The sequence below is a fragment of the Triturus cristatus genome, chromosome 1_2 (genome assembly GCF_964204655.1).
Source record: "Triturus cristatus chromosome 1_2, aTriCri1.1, whole genome shotgun sequence".
Lineage (NCBI taxonomy): Eukaryota > Metazoa > Chordata > Amphibia > Caudata > Salamandridae > Triturus > Triturus cristatus.
In genome coordinates, this window is record NC_140580.1 from 225,359,738 (window position 1) to 225,376,480 (window position 16,743).

Sequence of the window (16,743 nt, forward strand, 5' to 3'; positions counted from 1 at the left end):
AGCGTTCCACTTTGGCTCTTCTGGGCATGTTTGTGTCACAAGACAATACATACGGCAAATCCTGACCTCATGGTTGGGTGGGGCTGTTGAGAAATGTCATCCTAGTGTCCTCTGCGATTGTAAAGCCCCGCAAGTGAGATTTATACTAAAAATGTATTATAGCTGATTGAAGGGGAACATCATATATGCATATGCTTATTAATGTCTCATTTCAGTAAATGCCTATATAGGTATGTAAAGAAGCTAAAGGTACAGAAATATTGAAGTATCTTATGATATCCAAATTGGCTCTGGTTTAGCTATCAGTTGGCTTATAGAGCTGATTAGTGGCCAAAATGTTATGTAGTTCCATATAATAGACCACATTTTCAAGGTGTGACTGGTAGCCAAGGTGTATCATTATTTAGGCCATCAGTGTGCGTCTTCGAACAGTACACCCATTGTTATATTTTAATCAATAACATTTGTAAAGTGATATTATGATGGTTGATGGTCACTTTCTCAGGGTCTGCCCACTTGATATCATTTTCTGTATGCTTTTTGTAATATAAAATGGTTAGTGATTTTAGTTGAGCTTCTCTTGTATCTCATATTACTGCAATGCTCAAGTATTCTAATGCGCATTTTGCTTGAGCTCATCCCAAATACGTAAGACTGCAAAGGCAAATTATCATGTATATTACGTTCTCACTCAATTAGTGTGATTAGGGACACAGGGTCTTTCTTTGCCTAGATCAATCTCCTTTGAATTTCCACTGCAGTGAATGGGCACACTGATTATCTACCGCAGGCATAGTACCTCGCGACAGGTAGTAATACCCATGATGTGTTACCAACTGTGGTTGATGGAGCTATATTTCTAGTGTGCACCAGCCTGTCCCTAATGCTTCTACCCTGTTTTAAGGGGAACAAAGAGAGGCTCCAGGTGTTCCTGGCACTGCGAATGATGCTCCAGTGTTTTCTAATAATCTTAGTAATTTTATTAGACATAGGTGAAAAGGTGGTCCCACACATTAGTCTGTCTTGTTCCCTGTTGTGTTTCCAAAAGAGTCCTGGTTATTGTAAAAGGCCCATTTCTTTGCTCTCTTGATTCATTTTTCTTGGGGGTATAAGCGGGCTGTGAATTTGCTAGTTAGTGCATCAACTTGTTGATTAAATGTCTGCCGGCTATAGCAATTAGGACAAATACGTAAATATTGTCCAAAGGGGAAATGTTTGCGCAAGGATCTAGGATGGAAACTGTCAAAAAGTAAACGCTCATTTTTATCAGTTGAATTTCAAAGACCAGTCTCCAATTGTCCCTCCTTTTTTTAAAATTTTGTTTTTTTTATTTGAAACCTTTTTTAAATTTTGTTTATTGGTTTTTTACATTTGTTGACAAACCACAACAAATGCAGTACTTGTCAATACCATTAGTGTGGCAACATAATATGATATACATTATGCACATTTATCCACCAACAGACATTTAACAGCTGTTTGAGGTTTAACTAAGTTACAATTGAATATTCTTCAATGAAGTAATACATAGTTTTTAGACATTTGGCAACTATCCACCGCCGATAACAATAAACAGACTATACGCATGGCGATACCTTGTCGTGTACATTATTACTGTGATAGAACTGTTGACTGCTATAGGGCGGCAACATCTATGGAGCCAAGCCAGTGTGTGAACAGGGACCATATGTCTGTGGGGCGGGAATGGGTCGGTACAAGTTCCCAATAACATGTCAGCCGGTCTCTACAGTATGTGACATCCTCGACCCAGGATTTTATGGCTGGTGGCGTTGATTTCCCCCAGTGCATTGTCACACGTCTCTTTTCCAGCAGGAGCAGTATCGCTGAGACGTCTCCCTTTGCTCAGCATGTTGCGTACATAACCCAGCAGCGCCACTAGAGGAGTGTGCGCTAGGCTGTTCCCTGTTATGTCCTCTATGTGCCGGAAGACCCCCAACCCAGAAGTTAGCAATAGAATGGCATTCCAAGGCCAAGTGAAGAAAATTTGCCTGTAACACATCGCAGCGTCAGCATTTTGTATCGGGTCGTAGTCCCATGCGGTGTAATTGTGTTGGGGTGCGATACAGGCGATGCAAGTATTTAAAATGTATGAGTCTGAGGTGGTAGTTTGGTGAAAGGCTTTCTAGTTGCCCACAACAAAATGCCCACTTTTCGTCAGAAATTGTTTCCCCTATGTCTATGTCCCAGGCGTGTGTGCACTAGGTGTGGTGATCGGTGATTCGTGCAGGGTAATAATGTAAATACGGATGACCAATTTGTGCGCCGAGGGCTCCTTTAGATCATGCTCTAGCGGTGGCGGGGCGTCGGGGAATGTAGCAAAGCGTGCACCGCATGCAGCTGTGAGCTGTAAATACAGCAGGGTGTCGAGTGGTGTAGGCTGCGTCACATAAGTGTTGTAGTGTAAGGAATTGATCATCCGGAGATGATTGAATGTAAATAACTCCTTCTGTTGTGCACGTCTCCATACGCTGCGCTCCATTAACGGTGGGATCAATGGTTTGTTGGCAAGTGGCATGGATTGTGCATATAGCACGTCCAATTTGGCCCATCTGCAGATTCCTCTTCAGGCCCAGCTCAGGATTTCTGCGGTGTCAATCTCTTGTCTGGGACGCTTGTATTCTTGATATAAGTCGTTGACAGGGGTAAAGGGGCCACTCTGTCGATTTCTATGGCTACTGGAAGGGTATTGCCAAAAATGGAGATATTGAGCCTGGACACAGTATGCGTGCAATACAAAATCAGGAGCTGCCAGCCCACCTTGCGCCAGTGGTAATGTTAGAAAGTGCCATGACTCCCTAGGTTGTCTACCCGCCCAAACCAACTCAATCATGCTGTTATTGTTAATTGTGATTTATAGAGCGCTTAATACCGGCAGGTCTCTAAGCACTGCAAGAAGATTAGCTATAGTCCCAGAAGTGAGTGTAGTCTCTAAGTGGTAGATGCTATGCCCAGGCTTCTGTGAAGAGTAATGTCTTCAGTTTCTTCCTGAATGGGAGAAGGGCTCTTTCGGAGCGGAGATGGCCTGGCACCCTATTCCAGAGTTGTGGGATGAGGACCGAGAAGGCTCGCCCACCTTTAGTGGTGTAATTAAAGCGTGGACATTTTAGTAGGCCCTCCGTGGCAGACCTTAGGGTGCGGCCAGGGACGTATTTCACCAGGCGTTCATTGATGTATTTTGGTGCCTGACCATACAGGGCCTTGTGGGTAATGCAGTGGCCTTTGAATCTAGCCCTCTGTTTAATGGGAAGCCAGTGCAATTGTTGCAGTAGGGGTGAGGCCCGGGTCCGACTGGGAAGCTTAAAGATCAGCCTCGCCGCATCCTTCATCACCACCTGGAGTTTGCCAAGCAACTTGTCTGGCGTTCCAATGTAAAGTGAGTTCTCATAATCAAGTCATGACAGGATCAATTAGGCCACCACCGTCCGCATGGTCGCGAAAGAGAGGATGGGAGATAATTTCCTCCGCTGTCCAAGCAGACCCACACAGGTCCCGAACACGGTTGATACTTGCTTGGCCAGTGAGAGTTTGGCATCTATTTTAATACCCAGGCTTTTTACCACCGGAGCTGGAGACGGGGTATCTCCCAGCTCATATGGCCAATATTGGGTGGTCCATGGGTTACAGTCCGTAGTGATGGCCATTACCTCCGTTTTATCGGGGTTGATCTTGAGAGAGTTGGCCGTCATCCAGTTTACCACAAATCTCAGTATGTCTTTCACCCGTGTGTGAACTTGTGGGGTGTTATCTATTTGTAGGATAATTTGAGTGTCGTCCGCATAGTTGGATACCTGGCAGTCCAGCTGGGCTAGATCCCTCTCTAGTGGTCTGAGGTATATGTTGAACAGAAGTGGGGACAATGCAGACCCTTGCGTCACTCCACAGGTTTTGGACCCCCTATCGGACACACAATAACCCATCTGTATTTTTAGGGTACAATCCGTCAGGAAGGAGGTTATTCACCGGAGAATTGTTATGCCAATGTCCTGGATTCTTTCTACGAGTTGGCAGTGTTTGACCGTGTTGAACGCTACCGACAGGTCAAGGAGGACTAGCGCGCATGGCTTTTTGCTGTCAGCTGTGATCCTAATTTCATCCAATACTGACAGCATCACCAGCTCGGTGCTGTGGTTGGCCCTAAAGCCTGCCTGCCTGCCTGTCCCCGAGAACTTGGTGTTCTTCCATGAACATTGATAAAGCTCGCAGAACGTGTTGTTCCATGATTTTGGCCAGAAAAGGAAGTTGGGAAATGGGCCTGTAGTTTTTCATGTTGATGGTGTCTGCTCCTATCTTTTCGAGAAGGGGGATTACTCTTGCTTCCTTAAATTTGCTGGGGACCTTCCCTGTTTCCAGTGGGAGGTTAATCATGGAAAGAACTTCTCCCTCATTCGCCGGGAGTGCTAATTTAAAAACCCTTGGTGGACATGGATCTGCGGGTGAGCCTGATTTTATTCTGGTTGCAATGCGGCGCAGAGACTCCTGGTCGAGTTTTTTAGTTGCTTAAAAATTGTAAAGTAATGGGATGTTTACAAAGAGATATAGTAGTATAGGGAGGATTATCATTTTTGTTATCGATATGTGACCTCTAAGGGATAGCGGTAGGTGTTTCCATCTTTGAATTCTCTCCTCGATCTATGTCATCACTTTGGCTGTCCAAATCTCCTGGAAAGCTCTACTAATCCATATTCCCAGGTATAGCACAGGATCATCTGCCCAAGCTATTGGGAATTCAGTGTCAAAAGCTACTGTACTTTCCGTCAACTGGAGAATGGTGGATTTTGCCCAATTAATGTGAATCCCAGATATACCCCCATAACGTACCAATTCTCTTGTAAGAGGTGCAAAGTTAGCCTCAGGGTCTGTGACATAGAGAGTGAGGTCATCCACGTAGGTGGATACTATCAACCCTCTGGTAGTAAACCCAATGCCCCCTATTCGCGTGAAGCTGTCTTAACCGTGGGGAAGCAGCCTTTACAACGCAACCGTTACAACGCATGCAGTTACATCGCATGCCGTTGCAATGAAAAAGGTGTGCAGCAGTGGGTAGAAGGTGTTGGATTTAACTCCAACACCTTCCCTACTGTTGCACACACTGGAGTTGGAATAGAAACTTAATCTATTCCAACTTCCAGCGCTCCCCCAACAGAAAGTTGGGGTAAAGTTTGGCGTTGCAACGGCATGTGATGTAATGGCATGCGTTGTAACGTCACATATCCTAACTGTGCCACCAGCGGCTCCGCGGCGATGGCGAAAAGTGGGGGGGACAATGGGCATCCCTGCCTAGTACCGCAAGATATTAGGATGGGGTCCGATATTAGCCTGTTCACTTTTAGCCTGGCAGTGGGTGAGGTATATAGGAGTCTAATGAGTTGTATGATAAAAGGGCTTATTCCCAAACGCGTAAGCAGCATAAAAAGAAATGTCCACTCTAGCGAGTCAAACTCCTTTATGGCGTCAAACAGAGCCGCAGCTGCAGACACCTGAGGGGCGAGATAATGCAGTAGCGTAAAAAGTGTTCTGAGATTATGGGAGGTGGAGAGACCCGGAACAAATCAGGATTGGTCTTGCCTCACGATGAGCGGAAGCAACAGTTGTAATCTGTTTGCCTGTAGTTTGGCGAAGATTTTGTTGTCGCTATTTATTAAGGACAATGGGCGGTATGAGTCGCATGAAGTTGGGTCTTTACCTGCTTGAGTAGCGTTATAATAATGGCTTCCCGCATTAATGGTGGGAGTGATCCCTCTTGCAGTGCCTCATTGTATACCTCTAGCAATCGGGGGCCAGCAAGGCTGCGTACTCCTTGTAAAAAGCGGCGGTTAGGCCATCAGCCTAGGGGCCTTTTCGCCAGGTAGACTCTGGATGACTTTGAATATCTTCGACAATGAATGGCTCATCCAGGTATTCACGGTGAGCACTGCTAAGCCATAGTAATTCAATTGAATCAAAGTATTGTGTTATTTCTGATTCTGATGGGGTGGCCCTTGAAGTGTACAATTGAGCATAATACTTTTTCATTGTGTTCAGAATATCTGTGGGCATGTGAACCGGGGAAGCCTCTGGTGGGTGGAGATTGGTGATGTATTCAGAGCCTCTAGGTGGTTTAAGTAAGTTTGCCAATGTCTTACCAGCTCTGTCACCCTCCCCATATTTACGGGCCTTTGCATATTTGTGTACATGTTTTATTTCCCTTTCAGTCTCCTCTTGGTATGCAGTTACCTTCCCACGGATTTTGGCCAGTATGTCAGATGTTTGGGATTGAAAATACCATTGTTCCAAGTCACAAATTTATTTTTCTAATTTCGCGAGACAGATGCGGATGTCCCTCGGAACCCCGGCCTGCAGGGCTATACACTCCCCCGAATCACAACTTTAAAGGCCTCCCACATCACGCACTCTGTATCTACTGGGCCCATGTTGTGTTCCAAGTAATCTTTTATTTTGGTGCGGATTTCTTCTTTGAATACTGTGTTCAGCAATACGTGTTGGGGGAGGCGCCAAGTAAAGGCCTGTATATATGGTCTAGAGATTTGAAGTCGGAGTGTCACAGGTGCGTGGTCCGACAGTGTACGTGGATGGAGCGCTGCCTCTATGGTCCATGAGTAGATATCTCTGGTCGTGAGCCAGAAGTCCAGTCTGGAGCATGCTCTGTGTTGTTAGGAGACACAGGTGCCCTCTCTGACATTCAGGTTCAAGGCACGTCAAGTGTCAACCAGGCAGTGGTCGACCATTATGAGGCGAAGCGTGGCAGCGGACTGTGGATGATGTTGCCTAGGTGCGCCCACCCTGTCAGCGTGTTCCGATAAAACGACATTGAAGTCACCACCCCATTGTACAGCATTGTGTCCCATAGTCTGAACACCGTGCCACGTCTGATTACAAAATTCGGGATCATCTGTGTTTGGTCCATATGTGTTAGCTAAAGTGATGCGCTGGCCAAATAGCTCGCCGCTTAAAATGATGCATTGGCCATCCGGGTCTATGGTGACCTTCTCAGTTGTCCATGAGAGCCTCCTGCGGATTAAAATTGGTACCTCCCTTTGAGTAATTGAATATGTCGAAGTGTGTATTTCACCCCATTTGTTGGCCTTCAGTTTAGACATGGATGTGTCAGTTAGGTGAGTCTCTTCTGTATGAAACAGATGTCAGCCCAGTGTCTTGCCAGTTAAGAATGCGCTAATCTTGCTTTTCTACGATTGTTTAGGCCGTGCACGTTCCATGTGATGCAATTTAAGCAGTTCATGCCAGCCATCTCTGAGTTTTCATAGGGTGCAGTGCCAAATGTGTGGATCTGCGCATTGCCTATAATAAGTGGAGCCAGACATGTGTAGGTGTGTGTCTAAACACTGTGCGTCTCCGTGATTGCAATTAGTGTCTGATGTCTTAGTAAAGCTGCGTATCGGTGGTGCTTTCAGTTGGACAGTCTGCAACATTAAACAACAACAATTAAAACAGCCCCCCTCCTCCCACGCCAACCCCTCAAACAGGTTGAGTAAGTACCCCCACCATGCCCACCCAACAAATGTGGAGTAGTGGAATCGCGCAAAGGGCTATACGGGTATTATCCCATGGGGAGCGAGCAGTCGCCGGCGAACACCCCTGCCAGTTAAGGCTGGGTGGCCGAGCCAGTTTAGTTCGGAACATGTGGCTAGGTTGGTACCTATGAATAAACGGTTTAAAGCACTTCGAGCAAGCCAATACAAAAGTGTGAATGTGCTATTAGTACAAATGCAAAATACACCTTAGGACATATATATAGGGGCCCCTTAAGAATAGGCTCAGCATAACATAGGGTAAAAAAGACGGGAACAAGCCCTTGCTTATGTGAGTTTGGAAGATTTCACATTGTCATTATCACTCAGATGATCTTCTGATGCTGCACCATTCACATGTTTTGGGCGTGGGCCCGCAATCTTCTTAGCAAATTTCAGCGCAGCTTGAGCGTCTGGGAAGATTAAAGGTTTGCCATCAGTTTGCACTCTCAGTTTAGCAGGATAGGGAAGGGCATATTTCGTTTCGGACTGTTGAAGTAGTTTCTTGACTGGTGCAAATTCACGTTGCGCTGCTTGGAGCAATTGGGTGAAATCCGGGTACAAGGATATAGTGTTACCTTGGTACTAAACTGAGCCTTACTCGCGAGCCATGCGCAGGATAGTGTCCCGGCCTCTGTAGTTCAAGAGGCGAGCAAGGATTGGGCGAGGTAGAGCCCAAGTTGGTGGTTTGGGGCCCAGAGTGCTGTGCGCGCGCCCCACAAGGAACATTCTGGAAAGGTCTTTGCCAAATAGGTCTTTCAACATTGACTCCGACTCCACATATTGCTCCATATTGGGATCCCAGTGATTCTCAGGTTGTTGCGACGAGATCTGGCTTCAGGGTCCTTGTTTTTGGCCTTTATCAGGTTAAGAACTTTGTCCATATGTAGCAACTGTTCATGCGACTCGGCTTGGCGGTCATCCGATTCCGATATACTTGTTTCGATGGCGTTGAGTCTGGTCTCATGCTTCTCAACCCTCTGCGTCACCTGGTACTTGTGCGCACCAGGGTGTCAAGCTTAGAGTCAATTGCTTTTAGGCTTGCCTTTACTTCTTTCAGCATGGATTTTAGCTCGTCATCCTGCGTGGGGACCGAGTCAGCTCCGCAAGTCTAAGTAGCAGTTGTGGTTCCCCCATCCATTTGGCGTGTTGTATGTTTATCAAATGTCAATTTAGGTTTTTATGTCTGTTTTTCCCATGGATGGCTAATTCACAGTTAGAGCGCAGTTTGTGGTAGTGCGTTGATTGCTTCACAATAGCGCCAGCTATATGCTAGGAGTCTGCTCAGCCCAGTGTATTCTCAGGCAGGGCTCTGTGCGGCCAGCGCCACAGCCAAACACACCCCGGTCCGCCGCAGTGAGAACCCCGGCACCAGGATGACACACACACACCAGTACACGGCCGTATCCCTGGTTGGACAGACGCGCAGTCGACGGGGGTTTTCACACAGTGCTTTCTCAGGTATGTCTTTGAGAACTCTGGAGCGCGGCCCGCATTGGCAAAGGCCTTGAGGAGGATTACTAATTTCAGACCCAAATCCCCAATGGGCAACGTGCACACATGGCCCGCCAAGGCTGGGTAATTTGCAGTCAGTTCGGAGTTTGTGCCGGCGCATTGGTTGCAACACAATGGCGCTGGTCGAATGCAGGGTGGCACCCCATCCCAGTGTGTCCCCAGGCAGGGCCCAGCGCGTCTCGCGCCACAGTCCAGAACGCCCTGGCCCCCTGCCGGCCCTCAGTTCGAGCACCTCCGGGCCAGGCCAAGTGCGCTCCAGGGAGACACTCACCAGCACACGTCCGCAGTCTGGGGCGAACAACAGCGCAGTCAGCAGGGGCCTGTGCTTCTACGCAGTCAAGGCGTGGTCGCAGCAGCCGCTTCCTCTGCGTAAGCCTCCGTAACAGCTACGGGGTCGCGCACACCAGGCCGGGCCCGATCCTTCCCACCGCGTCTGGAGGGCGGTCCGTGTCTCCCACAGCCGTCTGGTTGGCAGTCCGTGTCTCCCACAGCCGTCTGGTTGGCAGGATGTTATTTGCCGCAGGTCCCAGGCGAGCCGATCATTAATTTATGTGTGTTTGGGATTGAACAGGATAATTGCGGGATATATGGACCCAGAGTGCAGAGCCCTCTCAATGAGCAGCCATCTTGCTGCTCGGCTTGGCCACAGCCCCCTCCAAATGTCCCTCTTTGATCTTGATATCCAGATCCAAGAAAGTATTCTTCTTAAGGTCAACGGTGTGAGTGAAAAACGATTGCAGTTGTTTAATCATTCCACAAACCTAAGTGCCGTTGTATTGTCCCATTGCCAAATTACCAGTACATTATCAAAGTACCTCAGCCATATTTTTATGTGGTCTTTGATGGTTTCATCTCATCGAAGATACTATCACAATGAAAGAGCACCGGATCAGTCTATATGCGGATGATATAATGGTCCTGCTCGATGACCCCCGTGAGAGCCTGCCCCTCTTCCTATGAGAAATGGAGGAATTTGGCGCGGCCTCTGGATTCCATATGAACATTCATAAGTCTCAGGCCCTCAACATCACAGTCCTCAAGCCGTAGTAGAAAATCTGCAACACACATATATGTTGGAATGTGCAACTCGGTTCCCCTCATACTTGGGGGTCCAGCTATGTTCCATACTGGAGCGCACAAACGCTCTCAATTACTAGAACTGACAAAGAGGGTGTGCACAGAACTGGAGCAATGGAAACACTACCCACTTTTACTGATGGGCCACATCGCAGCCCTAAAAATGACCACCTTAAATAGAATACTGTTCCTTTTCCAGACCCTGCCATTATACCCCCTCTGGGGACAATACCGACTGCAGGCTGCTTTCCACCTTTTCGTGTGGGTGGGTAAGAGACCTAGGATGAGCAGGGAGCGCAGTTGGCTCCCGACGGCGGAGGGGGGACTCTGGATACCTTGCCTTCTTAGGTACTTCCAGGCGGCTCAGCTGCAATATTTAGTTGAATGGTCTAGACCAGAGTCAGAGAAACACTGGCTATTTATCGATAGGGCAATAGCCGGGAGAAAGTCCTATTTTTACAGCGCCGCCATAGAGCACCTAGCTTATATATTTCTCCAGTCACGAACTCTCTTATGAGGGTGTGGGTTGGGTGTGCGTGCAGAGGGCAATTAACCACTTTCCCATCTCCCCTGACATCGGTCGTTGACAACCCAGCCTTTACCCCGGGTACTGGACCTGCCTTTCGGATTTGGAGGGAGGCTGCATGCAGGGCGGCATGTCACTTCTTTGATACAGACGGCCCAATACCCTTCAATGTCCCTAAAAAAAGACTACACCCTCCCTGAGAACGAATGCTTCAGATATCTCCAGATACGGCTCTGGCTGTTACACCCAACCATGAGAATCTGAATCGAGAGGACACTGATCTCCTTTGAGAGGTGGCTGGTGGGCAAACGCTCTGACAAATGCCTCCTTTCCAAACCTTATTCTCCTACGACCAATGCAGACGACGGACAAAAGCCCAGCCCAACACCGTTGGGAAGCGGAACTGGGGAACCAGCTTTCTCCAAAAGACTGTAGAGGCATATATCACTGAGCGCAACACACAACCTATAACACAGCTGGCATAGAGACAGCTCTGAAAATCACTTCATATCGGTACCTCACACCAGTACAGCTGCATAGGGGCAACCCAACCCATAGTGATGAATGCTGGCGGGGAGAAAGGCACACTTACACATATCCTTTGGGAGTGCACAAAAATAACATCGTTTTGGGAGTCGGTCCTAAATGGCATAGATACTCACTTTTCGACACAGCTCCCTAGGTTCCCGTCATACATATTGCTGGACCTCCTCAACCCCTTAACAAACCTCCCTAGCATCTCCCAGAGGACGCCAAATAGGAATAGCGCTGGACCAGACCGTTCTCTCGCTGTGGTGGTCAACCACCATACCAACACATCTGGGCTGGCTACACTGCTTGTGGGGGATGCTAGGGATGGAGAGACTTACCCATACACTCACTGGCCTTCGGTACTGCAAGGCAAAACCTAACCATGGTCTTATGCTGCTGGAAACTATCCTGACTTATTTCCATATTTTAATAGTCCGCCAGATTGATTTATTGAAATCAAAAACAAGCATTCTGACATGATAGGGTTTTGTGTACTCCCTTTTGGCTTCTTCAGAGGCCCGACCAACTCCCTGCCATGGAAAAGCGTGGGCGCTGTGTGCCATGGTTTCCTTCACTGCAGTGGAAGTGAACGAGCTGACACTTGGAAAGGTGAAAGCACAGACTGCCCTTTTTTCCTAAATGCCCAACACTTGTGTTGACTGTGCAACCACAATATGTAGAGTGGAGACTGCTCCCCTCTACCCCAGATATCTGTAGAGCTACTGGAACACCTGGTTCTGCCTGCATAGTCCTGAAAACACTCCGACCTGGACACTCAAAATCTGAAAGTGTTTGTACATTAAGACTTGTATGTAATATGTTTTTTCATTGCATTTGTAATGTTCAAACGGCGATAAGAACAGAGACACATTTAGCGCCACCTGGCACGCATTTATATAACTACTCTCCTGAGAATTCTGAGAACGGACTTGTCCCAGTTACTTACGAATACTGAGACTCTCAGATGCATCCCTTACTGAAAATGTCACACAATGAAGGGCTCACACACAGACGCAGAGACACTGTTAGATGCACAGCTATTGGTACTCAGTTGGGGGGAGTTATTTGTTTCCTTTTAAGTAATTGAAAATGTCATATCTCAGCTGATGCCCTTATACCAGTTCCAACTACCATATGTAACATGACATGTTTTGAAAAGAGATGATGACAACAATAAAACAAATTTAAACCATAAGCATAAGTCCAATATAGGGTCCTCTATCAAGGGTCTTTACATTTGGAGCATAGAAGGTGTCTGCATAATCAGACTTAAGTACAGGTCTTTGGAAAAAAGAAATGTGTTGGCATAAAGCTTCACACTTGCAAGACTATGGCAAGCGGAGAGGCCTGTACTGCTCAAAGCCTAAAGGGAATCTGCATGACCTCCAACTGTGAAAACACCAGTTTAAAAATAACAGGAGATTCCAAGCCCTTATCTCCCTTTACACCACCTGATACCAATCAACGACTACTTGAGTGCATCTGCAACATTGCTCTGATTTCCCAGCGCATTAGGCTGAGACTGCGGTTCTCAACCTTGAACATCTTGCCATCGTGGCACATGATGAACAGAAATCCTCTTTCGACCATTGTTTCTCCACGTTCACTGCCCAGTTTCCCTTCAGGCCTCGCTATCAGCAGTCTAATACAGACAATGAGCCTTTCCTTAACAAAATAAACCTGGAAGAAAAGGAAATCCTCCTGGCAAAGCAAAATGCATTATAACTGAGGTCTGTAGTCAGGCTAACTTTAGCTAAGCATTTAATGTGCACTTCGAATACATGCACATGTGTAACTTAAAAAAATAAATGTAAAACATGAGCAAGAGTACATGTTTACATATTCAAATATAATTTGAAGTGTAGGTGTAAAATGTGAATAAAGAATACATGTTTTCATGTTTAAACTGAACTCTAGTGCACACATGTATAAATCTCTACTGTGAATACATTTCATTAATGCGTTTAAATGCTTCACACACTTTAATAAAGTTAAGGCACATGGTGAATATAATGTCGAATGCACATATATAATTGCATTTCTGTGATGTGTAGGGGTAGAGTCTAAATTGTGCTTCTCCAGGACTACCTGCGGTAATTAGGACACACTGTCCATCCTAGATAGCAGGGAAGCAACACGAAGATGCTGTCCCCTCTGTCACCCTGCAGGCGACGTGGTCAGTTGCAATTACCTCCATAAACCTTATCTGTCTTCCAGAGTAGATGGGAGGGTAATACAGAGCTAGAAAACCTGCACTTACATAGTGTTTCGGACAACAGTAACCAACAACGTCAATGGCAGGTAGACTCACACGAATAAGAGAAAACAATGTGGGTGAGTAGACAGAAGTACATGGTGAGAGAAAGCATTTTGGATGCTGAGGTCAGCAACGTGGAAATCAGTGGTACAAAGAAGCATGGTATGAGACGGTGATACTGCATGGAGGTGAAGGAGAAGCGTACAAGAGAGACAGCAGGAAACCTACACGCTCATGGGATGCTTCAAAACAAAGGTTAAATAGTTTCCGGAAAGCCAGCTTTCCCGGAAAAATAGAAATAGCCAATCAGCTATATGGTAAGGAGGCTATGCACCACTGGAGGAAAAAACTGAAGCTGGGCGGGCTAATACAAAGAAAGCCACCCAACAGAAAGAAAAGAAATGTAAATGACAATACAAATCAAATGGTAAACAATGGAAAGAATGCATTAATTTACTTTTTTTTTTATTTCAAAAAGAAAATCCCACTTTTTGATTTCTGTTTTTTTTGGGGGCGGGGAATTGTATGTTTGTCGTACTGCTCAGTTTGATTGACACATCCATCCATCAAACTTAAAATGCATGACAGGAATCGCTGTGACAGCCATTCCTTGTCAATATTTGAAATGTCTGCTGGGCTAGCGGATATTTCAAAATTTGGTGGGCGGCTCCTCTGTCAGTGCGACTAAATAATTGATTCAGCCACGCTGGTGCAGGACTGGCAGTCTGCCAAACATTAAATCGGGCCCTTTACTCTGGACAATACTGGTAGTTACAGTGGCCTTTGAATCAGCCCATTGCTTATCAATGGTTGGCTTCTCATTGTTTTTGTATTTTATATTCTGTTTTTCCTTTCTCTTCTTGTGTTTGTCCGTCCCCTGGAATGCACCTTTGATTGGATTATTGGTATCATTCCACAGCAGAGATGCATCATTTTCTGTGAGTTTTCCATTTCTGCAAGTCAACTACCACCCCCCCCCCCCCCCCCCCGCCCGCCCCCTCCATCTCTTGCCCCACCCACCCAAGGACTCACTGGAGTTGTATTTAGGTCTCACCGAGACATGCTGTATTCAGGATAAGTGCATAAATCTCCACTCATCTTTTTAATTGGCTCCTGTCCCTGTCTTTTGTAAATGGTGACTTTTCATAGGTTAATAGGCTTAGTTGTCCCTCCTTAGTACTGTCTTGTCTCTTCTTGTAACCTCCTGTGAGTAAACCCCCTGTTACATGTGTTGTTACTCCCTAGGTTTTAATTACATCCTCAAGGCACTATTTTCTTAAAAGGCTTCAGGCAAGACACACACTTGGCCCTAAGCTAGGCTGGCAGTGGCTACTTCGCTCACTAGAATATCTCACATTTATATGAGACTATCTATAAATTTTCCTTCATCAGCTCCACATAGAGTACAACCTAATCCGAAATTAATGTAATAATTATTTTGTCACATTTCAAAGCTAGTAATTGTATATATGGACATAGCTATTTGAATGTACTCGTAGTACTGTCTTGCATGCAATGCATTATGGGTAGGGTGGATTTACCATATCGTCTGCAGGGTGCAGTACCATATGCGACCAAAAGAGGTCCGCAGTGCTGGTGCTTTGCTCACTAGGGACCCCTAGGACCAGCTTGCACTACTGCACCAAGACATGCAGTGCTGGTGCCGTGCTTACTAGGGACCTTTAGGAGCAGCTTGGGGTACTGCACCAAGACATGCAGTGCTGGTGCCTTGCTCACTAGGGACATCATGGAGCAGCTTGCGGTACTGCACCGAGACATGCAGTGCTGGTGCCTTGCTCACTAGGGACCTCTAGGAGCAGCTTGCGGTACTGCACTGAGGCATACAATTCTTGTTCCTGGCTCACTACCCAGGCATTTGCAATGCACTATGTCTTGCATTAGTGAAAGTATGAGCTATTGGCGTTGCATTATTATATGCAACGCCAATACCTCAAACTATCAGTAATGCGAGACCTATTGCATTGCAAATGCCTGTTCTTACTTGCTTCTGCAAATGACTACGAGGTGTTAATTTTGGTAGGTGTGTGATGCAAACAGAAGTCATTGTTGTTAAGTTTTCTGCTCCGGAAAATAACAGTATCTATTTCTAATGTCCTGAAGGTGATTAAATGCCAATTGAGGGCATTTTAAAATCCCCAGTGCATAATAGACTACATTTTGAGTGGCATAAAATGGCAAGAGTAGTACAGTTCTTGAGAATTAACATTTGATGCATTATTTATATTCTGCAATCTGTGGAAAGGTCTTTTGGTTTTGTACATATTGAAAACTGTTTCGCACGCTAATGCTTTCTTTTTTTTTTGTCAGGCAAAACGCAAGACTGGGAAAAACGCAGAAAGCCAATCGGGCCATTTGCCACCTAATAAAGTGAATCTGCTGCTCAGAAGATTTCCAAACATCAAACATGAGATTTAAACAATATTTTTCTTGCTATTTCCCTGCATCCCTTCTGCAGGGATAGGCATTGTCCCTAGCCCGTCTGCTTTGCTTAAGGATGTAAAACTGTTCAGATTGGCAAATGAACGTAATAATAGGGCTTCTCCAAACTGTCACTGTATATATCCAAATTATTTTTTGAAAATTAAATTCAAAGGAAAGGTTGTCCCGACGTGTTGCGTAAAATCCTCTTGTGCGTAGAATGAATGTACTCGTGGGTAAAAGGCACACTGTAAATATACGCTACATAAAGTATTAAATCATTTGCATTTTTTTAAACCAAATATCGTTCCTTTTTCTTGAGAAAGTCCGTCAGCGTGGCGCTGGCTATTTGCACATATGTAAAACAGATCCTGCAGCTGTGGGCAGGGTGTAGGTGAGAAGCTGTAGCGAGTGTTTTGGGAGGGTCGTGAGAAGCCATAATTGGATTTATATTCTTTTTGGGGGGGGGGGGGAGTGGGGATTGTTTAGTGTTGAGTAAATCTAGTAATGATAGGGGTTTATTTAAAGAATGCAAGAGCTGTTAAGCTTTCCAAACACTGCCTGGATTTTTTTTAAAATAATCTCTGCTCTCCTAATATAAAAATGTCCTAGCTAGTTTGAGTCACCATCAATACTGTTCCGTTGGTAGCCAATCGTTGGCCCTGAAATTAAATATTCTATCCAAGCTCAACAAAATTGTGGGTTTTTTAAAATGTCTTTTTAACAGTTTTGCAATTTCAGACTGGATATTGATTTCAGAACTGACATGGCAAAGCAGACCGCTTTTGTCAATTTTACTCCCAGTGAGAAGGAACAACGTGCCCCCAATAACGCTTCGTCCATATATCCGA

At 45.9% G+C, this 16,743-nt stretch overlaps 1 protein-coding gene across 2 annotated transcripts in view; it reads left to right on the top strand.

Moving 5' to 3' along the window:
- The window catches only part of CHCHD1 (coiled-coil-helix-coiled-coil-helix domain containing 1), a 68,398-nt gene extending 52,204 nt beyond the window's left edge, over positions 1-16,194 (top strand). For both annotated transcript variants that reach the window (XM_085603512.1, XM_085603511.1), the window contains one exon: positions 15,782-16,194. Coding sequence is in view for 1 of the 2 variants with exons in the window: in XM_085603511.1 (XP_085459637.1) it covers positions 15,782-15,889 (108 nt within the window). In the remaining variant the exon portion in view is untranslated. The remainder of the gene's footprint in view (positions 1-15,781) is intronic.
- The last annotated feature ends 549 nt before the right edge of the window (positions 16,195-16,743 follow it).